The following is a 17,199-nucleotide window of genomic DNA, read 5'->3' on the forward strand; positions in this document are numbered from 1 at the left end:
GAGAACGAGAGAGAGAGAACGAGAGAGAGAGAACGAGAGAGAGAGAACGAACGAGAGAGAGAACGAACGAGAGAGAGAGAACGAGAGAGAGAACGAGAGAGAGAACGAACGAGAGAGAGAGAACGAACGAGAGAGAGAGAGAGAAAACGAACGAGAGAGAGAGAACGAGAGAGAGAACGAACGAGAGAGAGAGAGAGAGAGAGAGAGAGAGAGAACGAACACGAGAGAGAACGAACACGAGAGAGAACGAACACGAGAGAGAACGAACACGAGAGAGAACGAACACGAGAGAGAACGAACACGAGAGAGAACGAGAGAGAGAGAGAACGAGAGAGAGAGAACGAACGAGAGAGAGAACGAACGAGAGAGAGAACGAACGAGAGAGAGAGAGAAAACGAACGAGAGAGAACGAGCACGAGAGAGAGAGAGAGAGAGAGAGAGAGAGAACGAACGAGAGAGAGAGAACGAACGAGAGAGAGAGAACGAACGAGAGAGAGAGAACGAACGAGAGAGAGAGAACGAACGAGAGAGAGAGAACGAACGAGAGAGAGAGAACGAACGAGAGAGAGAGAACGAACGAGAGAGAACGAACGAGAGAGAACACGAGAGAGAACACGAGAGAGAACACGAGAGAGAACACGAGAGAGAACACGAGAGAGAACACGAGAGAGAACACGAGAGAGAGAGAGAGGGAACACGAGAGAGAGAGGGAACACGAGAGAACGAGAACGAGAGAGAACGAGAACACGAGAGAGAACGAGAACGAGAGAGAACACGAGAGAGAACACGAGAGAGAGAGAGAACACGAGAGAGAGAGAGAACACGAGAGAGAACGAGAACGAGAGAGAACGAGAACGAGAGAGAACGAACACGAGAACGAGAGAGAACGAGAACGAGAGAGAACGAGAACGAGAGAGAACGAGAACGAGAGAGAACGAGAACGAGAGAGAACGAACACGAGAGAGAACGAACACGAGAGAGAGAACGAACACGAGAGAGAACGAACGAGAGAGAGAGAACGAACGAGAGAGAGAGAACGAACGAGAGAGAGAGAACGAACGAGAGAGAGAGAACGAACGAGAGAGAGAGAGAAAACGAACGAGAGAGAGAGAACGAACGAGAGAGAGAGAGAAAACGAACGAGAGAGAGAACGAGAGAGAACGAGCACGAGAGAGAGAGAGAGAGAGAGAGAACGAACGAGAGAGAGAGAACGAACGAGAGAGAGAGAACGAACGAGAGGGAGAGAACGAACGAGAGGGAGAGAACGAACGAGAGAGAGAGAACGAACGAGAGAGAGAGAACGAACGAGAGAGAGAGAACGAACGAGAGAGAGAGAACGAACGAGAGAGAGAGAACGAACGAGAGAGAGAGAACGAACGAGAGAGAGAGAACGAACGAGAGAGAACACGAGAGAGAACACGAGAGAGAACACGAGAGAGAACACGAGAGAGAACACGAGAGAGAACACGAGAGAGAACACGAGAGAGAACACGAGAGAGAACACGAGAGAGAACACGAGAGAGAACACGAGAGAGAACACGAGAGAGAACACGAGAGAGAACACGAGAGAGAACACGAGAGAGAGAGGGAACACGAGAGAGAACACGAGAGAGAACGAGAACGAGAGAGAACGAGAACGAGAACACGAGAGAGAACGAGAACGAGAACACGAGAGAGAACGAGAACGAGAGAGAACACGAGAGAGAACACGAGAGAGAACGAGAACGAGAGAGAACGAACACGAGAGAGAGAGAGAGAGAGAGAGAGAAAACGAACACGAGAGAGAGAGAAAACGAACGAGAGAGAAAACGAACGAGAGAGAAAACGAACGAGAGAGAAAACGAACGAGAGAGAAAACGAACGAGAGAGAAAACGAACGAGAGAGAAAACGAACGAGAGAGAAAACGAACGAGAGAGAAAACGAACGAGAGAGAAAACGAACGAGAGAGAAAACGAACGAGAGAGAAAACGAACGAGAGAGAAAACGAACGAGAGAGAAAACGAACACGAGAGAAAACGAACACGAGAGAGAACGAACACGAGAGAGAACGAACACGAGAGAGAACGAACACGAGAGAGAACGAACACGAGAGAGAACGAACACGAGAGAGAACGAACACGAGAGAGAACGAACACGAGAGAGAACGAACACGAGAGAGAACGAACACGAGAGAGAACGAACACGAGAGAGAACGAACACGAGAGAGAACGAACACGAGAGAGAACGAACACGAGAGAGAACGAACACGAGAGAGAACGAACACGAGAGAGAACGAACACGAGAGAGAACGAACACGAGAGAGAACGAACACGAGAGAGAACGAACACGAGAGAGAACGAACACGAGAGAGAACGAACACGAGAGAGAACGAACACGAGAGAGAACGAACACGAGAGAGAACGAACACGAGAGAGAACGAACACGAGAGAGAACGAACACGAGAGAGAACGAACACGAGAGAGAACGAACACGAGAGAGAACGAGAGAGAGAGAGAGAACGAACACGAGAGAGAACGAACACGAGAGAGAACGAACACGAGAGAGAACGAACACGAGAGAGAACGAACGAGAGAGAGAACGAACGAGAGAGAGAACGAGAGAGAACGAACGAGAGAGAGAACGAACGAGAGAGAGAACGAACGAGAGAGAGAACGAACGAGAGAGAGAACGAACGAGAGAGAGAACGAACGAGAGAGAGAACGAACGAGAGAGAGAACGAACGAGAGAGAGAGAGAAAACGAACGAGAGAACACGAGAGAACACGGGAGAGAACACGGGAGAGAACACGGGAGAGAACACGGGAGAGAACACGGGAGAGAACACGGGAGAGAACACGGGAGAGAGAGAGAGAGAGAGAGAGAGAGAGATCACGAGAGAGAGAGAACACGAGAGAGAGAGAACACGAGAGAGAGAGAACACGAGAGAGAGAGAACACGAGAGAGAGAGAACACGAGAGAGAGAGAGAGAGAGAACACGAGAGAGAGAGAACACGAGAGAGAGAGAACACGAGAGAGAGAGAGAGAGAGAGAGAGAGAGAGAGAGAGAGATAGAGATAGAGAGAGAACACGAGAGAGAGAGAGAACACGAGAGAGAGAGAGAACACGAGAGAGAACACAAACGAGAGAGAGAACGAGAGAACACGAGAGAGAACGAACGAACGAACCAGACAGACCAGACAATGAAGAATTTGCAACAGCAACAGTATGTGACGATGGTAGATTGGGAAGGGGGAAAAGTCTCAAATAAAGTCACATAGGTGGGTTAACTCCAGGAAGGGTGAGATAGGTCAGCACCTAGGGCAGGAATCCTTTGTGGATATACCCTTTTCAAACAGGTATGCTGTTTTGGAACATGTAGGGGGTGATGGATTCTCAGGGGAATGAAGCATGAACAGCCAAGTTTCTGGTATTGAGACTGGCTCTAATGCATCGAGGGATACGTCGGGTCCCAAGAGATCGAGCGTGTTAGGGGACTCTCTCCAGTCCAAGGTACAGACAGACGTTTCTGTGGCCAGCAGAGAAAAAGCAGAATGGTGTGTTGCTTCCCTGGTGCCAGGATCAAGGATGTCTCAGAGAGGGTGCAGAATGTTCTCTCAGGGGAGAGAGGCCAGCAGGAGGTCACTGTCCACATTGGAAACGACAACATAGGAAGGAAAGAAGTTGAGATTCTGAAGGGAGACGACAGAGAATTGAGGCAGAAATTTAAAATGGAGGTCTTCAAGGGTAGTCATATCTGGATTACTCCCAGTGTTACGAGCTAGTGAGGGCAGGAATAGGAGGATAGAGCAGATGAATGCATGGCTGAGGAGCTGGTGTGTGGGAGAAGGATTCACATTTTTGGATCATTGGAATCTGTTTTGGGGGAGAAGTGACCTGTACAAGAAGGACAGATTGCACCTAAATTGGAAGGGGACTAATACACTGGCAGGGAAATTTGCTAAAGCTGCTCGGGAGGATTTAAACTAGTAAGGTGGGGGGGTTGGTGGGACCCAGGGAGATAGTGAGGAAGAGATCAATCTGAGACGTGTACAGCTGAGAACAGACGTGAGTCAAATAGTCAGGGCAGGCAGGGACAAGGTAGGACTAATAAATTAAACTGCATTTATTTCAATGCAAGGGGCCTAACAGGGAAGGAAGATGAACTCAGGGCATGGTTAGGAACATGGGACTGGGATATCGTAGCAATTACAGAAACATGGCTCAAGGATGGGCAGGACTGGCAGCTTAATGTTCCAGGATACAAATGCTACAGAAAGGATAGAAAGGGAGGCAAGAGAGGAGGGGGAGTGGCGTTCTTGATAAGGGATATCATTACAGCTGTACTGAGGGAGGATATTCCCAGAAATACATCCAAGGATGTTATTTGGATGGAAATCAGAAATAAGAAAGGGATGATCACCTTATTGGGATTGTATTATAGACCCCCCCAATAGTCAGAGGGAAATTGAGAAACACATTTCTAAGGAGATTTCAGTTATGTGTAAGAATAATAGGGTAGTTACGGCAGGGGATTTTAACTTTCCGAACACAGATTGGGACTGCCATAGAGTTAAGGGTTTAAATGGAAAGGAATTTGATAAGTCTGTACAGGAAAATTTTCTGATTCAGTATGTGGATGTACCTACGAGAGAAGGTGCAAAACCTGACCTACTCTTGGGAAATAAAGCAGGGCAGGTGACTGAGGTGTCAGTGGGGGAGCACTTTGGGCCAGCGACCATAATTCCATTAGATTTAAAATAGTGATGGAAAAGGATAGACCAGATCTAAAAGTTGAAGTTGTAAATTGGAGAAAGGCCAATTTTGATGGTATTAGGCAAGAACTTTCAAAAGCTGATTGGGGGCAGATATTTGCAGGTAAAAGGAACAGCTGGAAAATGGGAAGCCTTCAGAAATGAGATAACGAGAATCCAGAGAAAGTATATTCCTCTCAGGGTGAAAGGAAAAGCTGGTAGGGATAGGGAATGCTGAATGACTAAAGAAATTGAGGGTTTGGTTAAGAAAAAGAAGGAAGCATATGTCAGGTATAGACAGGATAGATCGAGTGAATCCTTAGAGTCTAAAGACAGTAGGAGTATACATAAGAGGGGAAATCAGGAGGGCAAAACGGGGACATGAGATAGCTTTGGCAAATAGAATTAAGGAGAATCCAAAAGAGTTGTTACAAATATATTAAGGACAAAAGGGTAACTAGGGAGGGAATAGGGCCCCTCAAAGATCAGCCAGGCAGCCTTTGTGTGGAGCCACAGAAAATGGGGGCAATACTAAATGACTATTTTGCATCAGTATTTACTGTGGAAAAGGATATGGAAGATATAGACTGTGGGGAAATAGATGGTGACATCTTGCAAAATGTCCAGATTGCAGAGGAGGAAGTGCTGGATGTCTTGTAATGGTTAAAGGTGGATAAATCCCCAGGACCTGATGAGATGTACTCAAGAACTCTGTGGGAAGCTGGGAAGCGATTGCTGGGCCTCTTGCTGAGATATTTATATTATCACTAGTCACAGGTGAGGTGCCAGAAGTCTGGAGGTTGGCTAACTTGGTGCCACTGTTTAAGGAGGGTGGTAAGGACAAGCCAGGGAACTATAGATCAGTGAGCCTAACGTCGGTGATGGACAAGTTGTTGGAGGGAATCCCGAGGGACAGGATTTATGCGTATGAGGAAAGGCAAGGACTGATTAGGGATAGTCAGCAAGGCTGTGTGCGTGGGAAATCATGGCTCACAAACTTGATTGATTTGAGTTTTTTGAAGTAACAAATGGGATTGATGAGGGCAGAGCAGTAGATGTGATCTATATGGACTTCAGTAAGGCGTTCGACAAGGTTCCCCATGGGAGACTGGTTAGCAAGGTTAGATCTCACGGAATACAGGGAGAACTAGCCATTTGGATACAGAACTGGCTCAAAAGGTAGAAGATAGAGGGTGGTGGTGCAGGGTTGTTTTTCAGACTGGAGGCCTGTGACCAGTGGAGTGCCACAAGGATCGGTGCTGGGTCCACTACTTTTTGTCATTTATATAAATGATTTGGATGTGAGCATAAGAGGTACAGTTAGTAAGTTTGCAGATGACACCAAAATTGGACAGCAAAGAAGGTTACCTCAGATTACAACAGGATCCTGATCAGATGGGCCAATGGGCTGAAGTTGCAGATGGAGTTTAATTTAGATAAATGTGGGGTGCTGCATTTTTGGGAAAGCAAATCTTCCCAAGACTTATATATCTAATGGTAATGTCCTAAGTGCAGGTTCATAGCTCCTTGAAAGTGGAGTCACAGATAGATAGGATAGTGAAGGCGGCGTTTGGTATGCTTTCCTTTAATCAGTCAGAATATTGAGTACAGGAATTGGGAGGTCATGTTGCGGCTGTACAGGAAAATTGGTTAGACCACTGTTGGAATATTGCATGAAATTCTGGTCTCCTTCCTATCGGAAAGATGTTGTGAAATTTGAAAGGGTTCAGAAAAGATTTACAAGCATGTTGCCAGGGTTGGAGGATTTGAGTTACAGGGAGAGGCTGAACAGGCTGGAGCTGTTTTCCCTGGAGCGTCAGAGGCAGAGGGGTGACCTTATAAAGGTTTACAAAATTATGAAGGGCATGGATAGGATAAATAGACAAAGTCTTTTTCCTGGGATGGGGGAGTCCAGAATGAGAGGGCATAGGTTTAGGATGAAAGATACAAAAGAGACTTAATGGGCAACTTTTTCATGCAGAGGGTGGTACGTTTATGGAATGAGCTGCCAAAGGAAGTGGTGGAGGTTGGTACAACTGCAACATTTAAAATTGGATGGGTATATGAATAGGAAGGGTTTGGAGGGATATGAGCCAGGTACTGGCAGGTGGGACTAGATTGGGTTGGGATATCGGGTCGGCATGGACCGAAGTGTCAGTTTCCGTCCTGTGCATCCCCGTGTCTCTAGAAACGTAGGATTGGAGTCACTTATAGACCAGACCAAATCTGGATGCTAAGTTTTGTTTTCTAAAAGATTTGTGAATTTCTTAGGTTTTCAGGACAAACCAAAAGTTTCTATTTCCAGATTTGCTTTTGTATAACTAAAAGTCAAATTCTTGAATTGCCATGGTTGAATATAAACCTATGCTCCCTGCGTATTTAGTCTAGGCATCTGGATCATTAAAACATCAATCCTGCTCATGTGAACCACAAACATTGGCATGGAATAGTTGTATTAAATGGCCTGCTTAAGTGTTGTACATTCCTTGCAAAGATGTACCACTATGCCCAGTGACTAACTGAAAAATGTAACTGCACACATTACATAGTGCTTTCGATTAGAGTAATTTTGAGCCACAGCCCTAAAAATAGTAAAACCATTAAAGATCTTTTCTATTGCAACTTTGACTTCCCATCATTGTGAACCATTGTATATTTCTTTTCTTGTTGAAATTTTACAATCGTTGCCTCACCTGTTCATCTGAGATGCTTTGAAAGGCCTGTAGCATGTTTGGACATGTAGGAAGAAGCATTAGCAATTCCCAAACACGTCTGGACAGGTTTTCAGCATGAAGATGCAATTCTTCGCAATGTGCAGTCTGCATGCAACATCAGGAAATAAAAATATTTTGTTAACTCAAATTATTAATCCCAAAACTGTTCAGTGATGAAATAAATAGAGGGAATCTAAACCCTTAAGTTTATTTTTAAACTAAACTTTTGAAACCAAACATTTCTTCAATTTTACAATATTTCTGAAATATATGCATGGTGTGGGAGAATATATGGATAAATCTTTCACTTTAAATGCTGAACCTTTAATAAATCAATTTTTAAAAAAAAAGCTTCATGCATCCTTAGGATCACCATATTCATTCATTATGGTCAGAGTTGTGCTAACAAAGCAAAATGCAAATACTTATAGTAGATGCTTAAATAGTTAATATGAAGGCAAAGATCATATCCCTAACTAACCAAACATAACACTTTATATAAAAGCCCAAAGAACTGCAGATGCTGCAAATAGAAACAAAAATAAAAAGTTGCTAGAAAAGCTCAGCAGGTCTGGCAGCATCCATTAAGAGAAATCAGAGCTTACATTTTGGGTCTGGTGACCCTTTCTCAGGAAGGGTCTTCTAAGGAAGGGGCACAGGACTGCAAACGTTAACTCTGATTTCATGACACTTTATGCTCAGTTTTCTAACTTTAACACAACAAAATATTCTGCGAAGCTACCTTAAATTACAATTGGCACTCATTAACATAGGTTAACATAGCCTTTATTTTCTCGTCTTTTAAACTATTTCTACAGTGTAGGAAACTTAAATTGAAATTATTCCTTACACTTTTCCTCGACATGTGATGGGTCGGCACCCTTGATCCAGACTTTATGGCACGAATTAAATACAAAGATCAAAACCTAACCTGCTCCATGTGAAGACTATACTTTTTTTTATTTTTCTGTATTTTTGAACATGAACTGAAACTGGAAAAGTATTGTATTCAAAACCAATCATGTGAAAGGAATTACTGTGAAAACAGGTTAATGAAACTAGTTGTATTTGGTGTCTAGCCTGCTGCTTTATTTAAGCAGTGGGGGAGAATTCTTTGCTGAGGAGTTGGCACCAGCACAAAATGACGAGGGGAGATTTGGGTGTATATAGTGAAATCCACATGGCAACAAACAGCTGATTGATTTGTGGACTTGTGACAAACTGGATGAAGAAAACCACCTGCCCACCTGTGGTTGGCTCCTGGGTAGCTGAATAGCTTATGGACTATATTGATAGAAGCCTTTTGACCACCAGAATGGGACGTGGTGTGTCTCTGCAATAGAATAGATCTGAAATTTGAAGAAAACCAGTGTATTGTCCCTCACTAGATGCTGTAAACGGCTGTTTTAACTAATAAAGCAAAAACTTTATAAATCAATTGTTCTGTGCTTCCTGCAAAGAACAAAAAGTGAGCAGACAACCAAAAACAACAAGCCCAGGCAAGCAAAAGAGAACATCTCAACAAACTCTGTGGGTAGGACAACTGTCTTCTCAGTTTTCCTCCATTCATAACATCAGTGATTTTCTTGTCTGCATCTACCTATGTGTTTAGGAGGAGTTCTAGAAGGGAGTTAGCATTTTAACTAGAGTTATAGGTCAACAATTTACAGATTCTAGCTACAAGCAAGCAACGATTCATTTGGAATAGACAGTAATTTTATTTTTCTAAGTACAAAAACCTGATCATGGTTTCCTGTTTGCCTAGCCAAAACAAACAGGCAATCGGAAGAACTTTTGCGTATTTTGATAAAATGTTTAAGTTTTGTGACAAGACCAGGAACGTTTGATTTCCAGCGCACCACCCAAGTGAGGCATGATACATGAATAAAAGTGTAACCCAAATTAAAAAATACCCTTTAATTATAGCATATAACACATGGGATTTCTGCCAACTCCACTAAATGAATTCCTTTTATATTATTTTTAAATAGCTTCAGAGAATAAAGAGATTCTTCCAACATCTAAAATGTGACAGGACTCTTGGTTGAAAGAGTTTTTTTCAGATTTACACAATTTAATATACATTAAATCATTCGAATTTGAGTTCATTCACAGAACTTAAATCTCTGAACAGAACTAAACCGAATAGCTAATGTGGCAATAAAGGGCTCAAATTTCTGAAATTAAATCAGTCATGGTTAGATACGACAGTGCAAACTATTCATTAGAATACCAAAGTACTTGTCTACTTGGGATCCAATAACCAACTGACGTCTTGACTAATTCTAGAATAGGTCAGCAGATGGAATTGAGTGCAAGTGTGTGGTTAGGGTAGTGTTATGGGATTGCTGCCTGACAAACCACACCTCCGAGAAGGCTAGTCGGTATATTACTGGAATCTGTCTTTTGACATTAGCCATCTAATGATAGGTTCTGATTACACATGACTTTTTTTTTTAAAATGTGCATTATAGAGCAGAAGTTGAAAACATTTTTAAAATTCTACTATATATAACAGATCTTTCTTCTCTTTTCTATATAACTAATTTTTATTTTTATGGATTTGTTAGGTTTTCATCATTCTTTATTTCAATTTACTTTCAGAGATTCCTCTACTACTACAACACATGCTCCTGACGTCAGCAAACTCAGCCAATTATTAACTTTATTATGTTAGTGGATTTAACCTACTTTCCAAACTGGATTGCGAACCAAAGTAAAAGGCAAGAACCTTCACAAAAGTAGCTTATGTATAAGGAGACACTCCCTCTGGACCAATCCTTAAGGCAGTCGCGGATAAGTGCTAGCTGGTCCTATTGCTTCCTCCAGAGTGTTCTCTAGCCAAATGGAAGTTCAACTTATGTAAAAGATGGTTGAGAAAAGAATTACAAAAATCAGTACTAGGGATGAAGAACTTCAGTTGTTTAATATGTAGTTCTTTTAGATATTTTTTCGTTGACCTGAAACTGATATATAAATGCGAGGTTTACTTTTTCTTCCATATCATCTTCCACAACTTCAACATCAACTTCAGCTGTTTCCCTTGGAGAAAAGAAGATTCAGAGGAGATTTGAAAAAAGCATTGAAAACCATGAGGGAACTGGAGAGAATGGATTGGAAAAACTGTTCTCAAATGGTGGAAAGAACAAGAACAACAGGGCACAGATTTAAGATAACTGGCAGCAGAAGTCAATGACAAGAAGAAGAAAAGCCTTTTTCATTCAGCAAGTGGTTTGGATCCAAAAAGCACTGCCGAAAGTATGGTGGAGACAGTCAACTGAGGCTATCGTTAGCTGAAAAAGAAAATTTTGGAAAATGGATGGTAATAGTTCTAAGTGAAACACTCTCAATCTGAACCCAGTCCAAACACAACAGGTATATAGCTTCCTTTGTTTATGCAACCATTCTACGATTCTGGGGGGGGGGGGGGGGGGGGGATAGTTGGCATTGGACTCAAAATGATGACCTAAGAATTAAGAGACCCAATGTAGGGGGTGATTATGGCACAGTGGTTGTGTCCCTATCCCTGAAACAGAAGACCCAGGGTCAAGTGTCATAACATCCCTGAACAGGTCAATTACAAAATATTCAGGACCCCCAATATCTACCTTCAAAAAAAGGTAACTTATATTTAGAAATTCCCTGCATAAATACTTCACATATTGAACATATCTTAAAGAAGCAGATCATGAAAGAAGCTTTGACACTACATTATTGAACAGAAATTGTTTAATGCATTACTGCTGATGTTGCAAAATGAAATTGCAACTCAACTGTCTTCAATTGCGACCTGACACTCCGAATCATCAGTGGACATCCAAACTGACAAAGGAATCTGGGATTCTACTCAAAATCAAATAGAAAAACAACTTTAAATAGATTATTTGAGAAAATGTCTTAGTGAGATCACCTTCCGTTTTTGTACTTTATGATACAAACAGGAGGTTTAAATCATGAACCTAAACAATCTATGCACTCAAAAGACTTTACCTCACTATCTTCCATGACTTGATCTACAGAAGGTGGTTTGAATGATGCCAGCATTTCAAGCAAATCGAACAAAGTAGTAAGATGTGGTTCTTGAAGGAGCAAAAGCATTGGAATATTTTCCTTTTGGGGAGGAGGTAGACAAGATGCAGGCAACTGAATACCATCTCCCTTGCGCTCTCTACGTGGGGCTCCCAGTGATACAAATACCATCTGTAAAAATGCACATTTGAGTTATCCATTGTTGAACACATTAGTTGAAAAATATATATCATTGAATCAAAGCACACATTCCCTCCTCCGTTACCTCCCGACAGGATTTTGGGGAAATCATATTTTCAAGTTTGGTGGAGACGATGGTCTAGTGGAATCTTAACCAACAGACCAAGGTTTGAATCCTGCCACAGCAGATGGTGGAATTTGAATGTAATAAAAATCTGGAAATAAGAGTGTAATGATGACATTGAAACCATTGTCAATTGTTGCAAAAACTCATCAGGTTCACGCTTTCCTTTAGGGAAGGAAACAGCATCCTTACCAGGTCTGGCCTACATGTGACTCCTGACCCACAGCAATGCGGTTGATTCGTAACTGCCCTCTGGGCAATTAGGGATGGACAATAAATGCTGACCTAGCCAGTGACACCCAATCCCATGAATGAATAAAAAGAAATTGTACATTTGCGCCATACATTTTAATAGTACAATATAGCCATAACTCTACAATTGGGGAAACCTCCCCCACCTTGCCCAACTGCATTTTAAGCACCTGCATATCTTTAAATCCAAGTTCATGGAGTGTTTTCTCATCATAATCGGTGGTAAGTTCATGACCTGAGGAAATCATTCGAACAGGTCCCATAAGACCTCCTAAAAAGAAAGCACAGAAAATTCAAAGTCTACTATTTTGATATTCTTGTATAGCGGTTACTGCTAAATTAAAACTGTTTGAAAGAATTTTAAAATTCCATTTCGTGAAGCCATTATTGATACATATTATATTGTACTCTTCACATTTAGTTTTCTAACCAGAACCAATGTATTAATGTTCACAGAGGTATAGTTGAAAGGTAGAACTCACATACAGACGATACTTTTTGTCTGCAAATGAGAAATCTTGATTTACAGGAGATGTTTAAAATGCAGTAATGCTTTCAGTCACTTAGGGAACCCCAAGCATTAACAAAATGCAATTGCAACTCAACTGCATTGAATTGCGACCTAATATTACTATTCATCAGTGGACATCCAAACTGGCAAAAGATAATTGGGGTTCTACTTAGAAAATCAAATGCAAAAACAGTTTTATATAGATTATTTGAGAAAATGTCTTAGTTGGATCACCTTCCACTTTTGTGCTTCTATGATCCAAACATGAGGTTTAAATCATGAACCAAAACTGTTTATACATTCAAAGACTTCACCTCACTATCTTCCATTGCTTGATCTACAGGTGGTTTGAATGATGCCAGCACTTCTAGCAAGTCGAATATGCTAGTATATAGTGATTCTTGAAGGAGCAAATTATATATCTCCAAACCCAAAATGCAAGCAATGCTAACTGAAACTACACATAAAACATGTATACCATTTGTAAACCCATGCAGTCAATGACAACAAAACAATAGGCTGAAACACTAACACCTGAAATTACAACTCAGCTGATGAAAATTGACACTTATGATCAAATCAGGGCACAGTAGAGCCATGGGAGGCAAACTGCCGAAGGCAATCAGGGAAAGCCAAGAGGGCAGAGAGGAGTTGGAGCCCATAGAAAAATATAAAAGATAAAGCTACTGAAACAGAACTGGAGGCCAGAGGAAGTGGTCATATTAGCATCCCAAGTCTGATCTGCATTATGAAACAAAAATTTAAAAAAATTAAAGTAAATAAATATATGTAATTTATTCACTGGCTTACCAGGAAAATCTCCTTGTCGACTGCTTTGGCCAAATTCTTGGAGTTGAGCTTGCTGACTCATTTGTTCTTTCTGTAAATTCTCATACCAGTGGGTAACTTCAGCCCGTAAGTCTGCAACTTGGTCACTGGGATACATTTCAATGGTCATCTAACAGAGAAGATTTTTTTTTCAAAACATGATTTGCAATATTTATTTCTGCAGCAACCAGCACTGCATATTTTTCCATAAATTAAACATTTTACATAGAAGTAATTTGAATCATCCTATTAAATAACATTAGGATACTGTCAAATGGGGGGAGGAAGAAATCAATTTCAGTTGCACAGCCTTTTTAATTCAGACCACTTCAACATAATATGTTCAAAGAAGGATTAAAATATAATTGAAGAAAGGGATCATGGCCAAAAGGTGTTCTGTTAAAACTAGATTTAAACAATACTTGTACAGTCATCAATAAGAAACCAATAAAGTGAAATTAAAGCAATACTTAAATTAGAAGTCATTAACACAACTATGACTTAGACGATGGCCCTTTTATGTTGTTGATATTCCAAACAATAATAAACACTGAATTCAGTGTTGCAATTTTCTGACATTGTGTGAAAATTCAACAAAAATTGCAAATATATGCTACACAGGATAGGTTGATAATATGAATAGGAAGGGTTTGGAGGTCTATGGGCCGGGTGCGGCCAGGTGGGACTAGATTGAATTGGGATATCTGGTCAGCATGGACGGGTTGGACCGAAGGGACTGTTTCCATCCTGTACATCTCTGACTCTTGATGACTCAATTATTACTATCCCTGTCAAATGCTGTCATTGTCTATTAAGATAGCAATGTTGAATTATTCGCTGCTCAATCAAGAAAATTAAACTATCCTGAGTAAAAACTTAGTATCATTACTGACAATGCACCATGTCAGAACCAATATCTTCCCTGTTCCATCAAATGTACACTAACCTGGACTAAAGTTAACACATTTCAATTATGAAATCATGATGTATTCAATACAATGGTTTTGAAGGATGACCAAACATCATTCAAAAAAGGTATTACCATGCAGATTACTAGAAAAAAATTGAAACACTGTTACAAATTATTCTCAGTTTTGGTTAACAAATGGAAATATGTTAATTTCACAAATCCAAACAAACTAGATTGTGTAAATAAATGTCCAGAGAAATTAAAAAAAGGAAAGTTTTAAGCATGGAGACCAAACAATCCAAACACTGAGTGCACAATGCAGCACTGAATTCAATGTGAGGGCTTTAATGAAATGAATGCATGATGTCTAATGATCACATGAAAACAGTAGACAGGAAGGGACATTGGTACATGATTGCATTTCAATCCAAACATCACCCTTTTTAAATACGTGCATTACCATAACATTTTGAATTACCCAATTTGCCATATATATGCACGACTGTTCTCATAACTGAACAGATCATTATTTCCATCAGACAATGCATCTGCATTGCTTACAGTCTTTATATCATGCTGATCTTTTAATGACACATATGCATGCTATCACTGACTGTTCCGGAGCGTTCTTCCCCCAGGGAATGACATTTCTGCATAATTTGGATAATTATAGTTGTTGTGGTACAAGTTGTCATAGAGTTATATAATCCAACAGCATGGAGACAGGCTTTTAGGCCCAAACTAGTCCATGCCAACCAACATGTCTATCCACCCTAACCCCATTTCCCTGTACTTTCAATCCTTTTTTATCCAAATATTAGTCACAGGCCTCCAGTCTGACAAGCATCCTTCTGCTTTACCCTACGTTTCTTACCATCAAGCCAATTTTGTATCTAATTTGCCAGCTCGCCCTGAATTCCATGTGATCTAACCTTACTGAGCAGCCTACCATGTCCAAAGACCTCACTGAAATCCATATAGATTGCGTTTAACTACCTGCCCTCATCAACCTTCCTGGTCATTTCAAAGAACTAACAAATTTGTGAGGCACAAAGCCATGCTGACTACTCCTAATCAAACCCTGTCATTCTAAATACATGTATATTTTATCCCTCAGAATCTTCTCAAGTAACTTACCCACCACAGAGGTTAAGCTTACCAGATATATTGTTCCCAGGCTTTTCTTTGCAGCCCTTCTTGAATAATGGCACAAGATTCACTACTCTCCAGTCTTCCGGGACCTACCTGTAGCTAACGATGATGCAAAAATATCAGCCAGGGCCCCCACTATTTCTTCTCTACCCTCTTGCAATGTTCTTAGATATATATGGTCAGGACCAGGAGATTTACCCACTTTCATACAATTCTAATACATCCAAAACCTCCTCTACTGTGATATGGACTGTCCCTAAGATATCACCACTAACTTCCCCAAGTCTTTACGTCTTTCTCCATGGTAAACATAGAGGAGAAATATTTACTGAGAACCTTGCCCATCTCCTGCGATTCTACATACATGTACACTTTGGTCCATCATGGATTCTTCTCTCTCTCTTTCTCTCGTTATTCTTTACCCTTTAGTATACTTAAAGAACCTCTTTGGATTCACCATAATCTTCTCAGCCAAGGCTATCTTGTGCCTCCTTTTCGGCCTCCTGATTTCCATCTTCAGTAAACTCCTTTATTCCCTGGAGGTCTCCAGGGACTCCATTGATCCCAGTTACCTGTACCAGAGCCACGCCTCCTTTTTCTGATCAAAGCCTCAATATCTCTTGTCATCCAGGGTTCCCTATTCCTATCAACTTTGCCCTTCACCCTCACAGGAACATACAAACCTTGAACTCTTGCTATCTCACTTTTAAAGACCTTCCACTTGCCAGAGGTCCCTTTGTCTGCAAACAAACTACTCCAATCAACCCGTGAAAGCTCCTGCCTAATCTCATCAAAATTCGCCTTGCCCCAAATTAGAACTTGAACTTGTGGGCCGGTTTTGTCCCTCTCCATAACCACTTTAAAATGAATAGAACTATGGTCACTGGTCCCAAAGTGCTTCCCCACTGTCACCTCCATCACTCGTCCCTTACAGAGTAGGAAACTCTATATACTGCTTTAGGAAACGTTTCTCAATGCACTTAAATTCCATCCCAGCTAAGCCCTTAACACTCTGACAGTCCCAGGCTATGTTAGAAAAATTAAAATCCCCTGCTAGGACAACCCTACTGTTCCTGCAAGTCTCCACAATTTCGCTGCATATTTGTTCTTCTAATTCCTGTTGACTACTTGGAGGCCTATAGTACAACCCCAATAATGTCACCACCCCCTTCTCATTTCTTAGCTCCACCCACAAAGCCTCACCCTCAGTTATTTCATCTCTGACTACTGCTGTGATAAATCAAAAATGCAACTCCCCCTCCTCTCCTTTCACCACCTCTGTCCCACCTAAAGCACCTGTACCCTGGCACATGAAGCTGCCAGTCCTGTCCATCCCTTAGCCATATGTCCATAATATCCCAGTCCCACACACCTATCTGTGCCCTGAGTTCATTGGCCTTACCTATTAGCCCTCTTGCATTGAAATAAATGCAATTTAGTCCAACAGGCATTCCTTGCTCCCTGTTGTATTTCAGCATGACCTGGATCTTCAACTTACTGTTTCGGATCACTGTATCTCCTTTGAGCCCCACATTTGCTTCCCTGCTTTGAGGATCCCACCCCTATCAATCAATCTAGTTTAAACCTTCTCTTGCAGCACTAGCAAATCTAGCCACCAAGATATTAGTCCCCTTCCAGTTCACATGCAACTCTTCCCTCTTGAACAGGTCATCTCTGCTCCAGGAAAGATCCCAATGATGTAAAAATCTGAATCCCTGCTCCCTGCACCAATTTTTTTAGCCACACATTCATCTGCCATATCCTCCTGT

General features: G+C 41.5%; 1 protein-coding gene across 4 annotated transcripts in view; it reads right to left on the bottom strand.

Moving 5' to 3' along the window:
- usp34 (ubiquitin specific peptidase 34) overlaps window positions 1-17,199 on the bottom strand; it is a 367,536-nt gene that overhangs the window by 203,810 nt on the left and 146,527 nt on the right. For all 4 annotated transcript variants that reach the window (XM_072581002.1, XM_072581003.1, XM_072581001.1 and 1 more), the window contains 4 exons: window positions 13,351-13,498; window positions 12,200-12,300; window positions 11,435-11,644; window positions 7,424-7,549 (listed from right to left, as the gene is read on the bottom strand). In XM_072581002.1, the coding sequence (XP_072437103.1) occupies window positions 7,424-7,549; window positions 11,435-11,644; window positions 12,200-12,300; window positions 13,351-13,498 (585 nt within the window). The remainder of the gene's footprint in view (window positions 1-7,423; window positions 7,550-11,434; window positions 11,645-12,199; window positions 12,301-13,350; window positions 13,499-17,199) is intronic.

The sequence above is a fragment of the Chiloscyllium punctatum genome, chromosome 11, assembly GCF_047496795.1.
Source record: "Chiloscyllium punctatum isolate Juve2018m chromosome 11, sChiPun1.3, whole genome shotgun sequence".
Classification (NCBI taxonomy): Eukaryota; Metazoa; Chordata; class Chondrichthyes; order Orectolobiformes; family Hemiscylliidae; genus Chiloscyllium; species Chiloscyllium punctatum.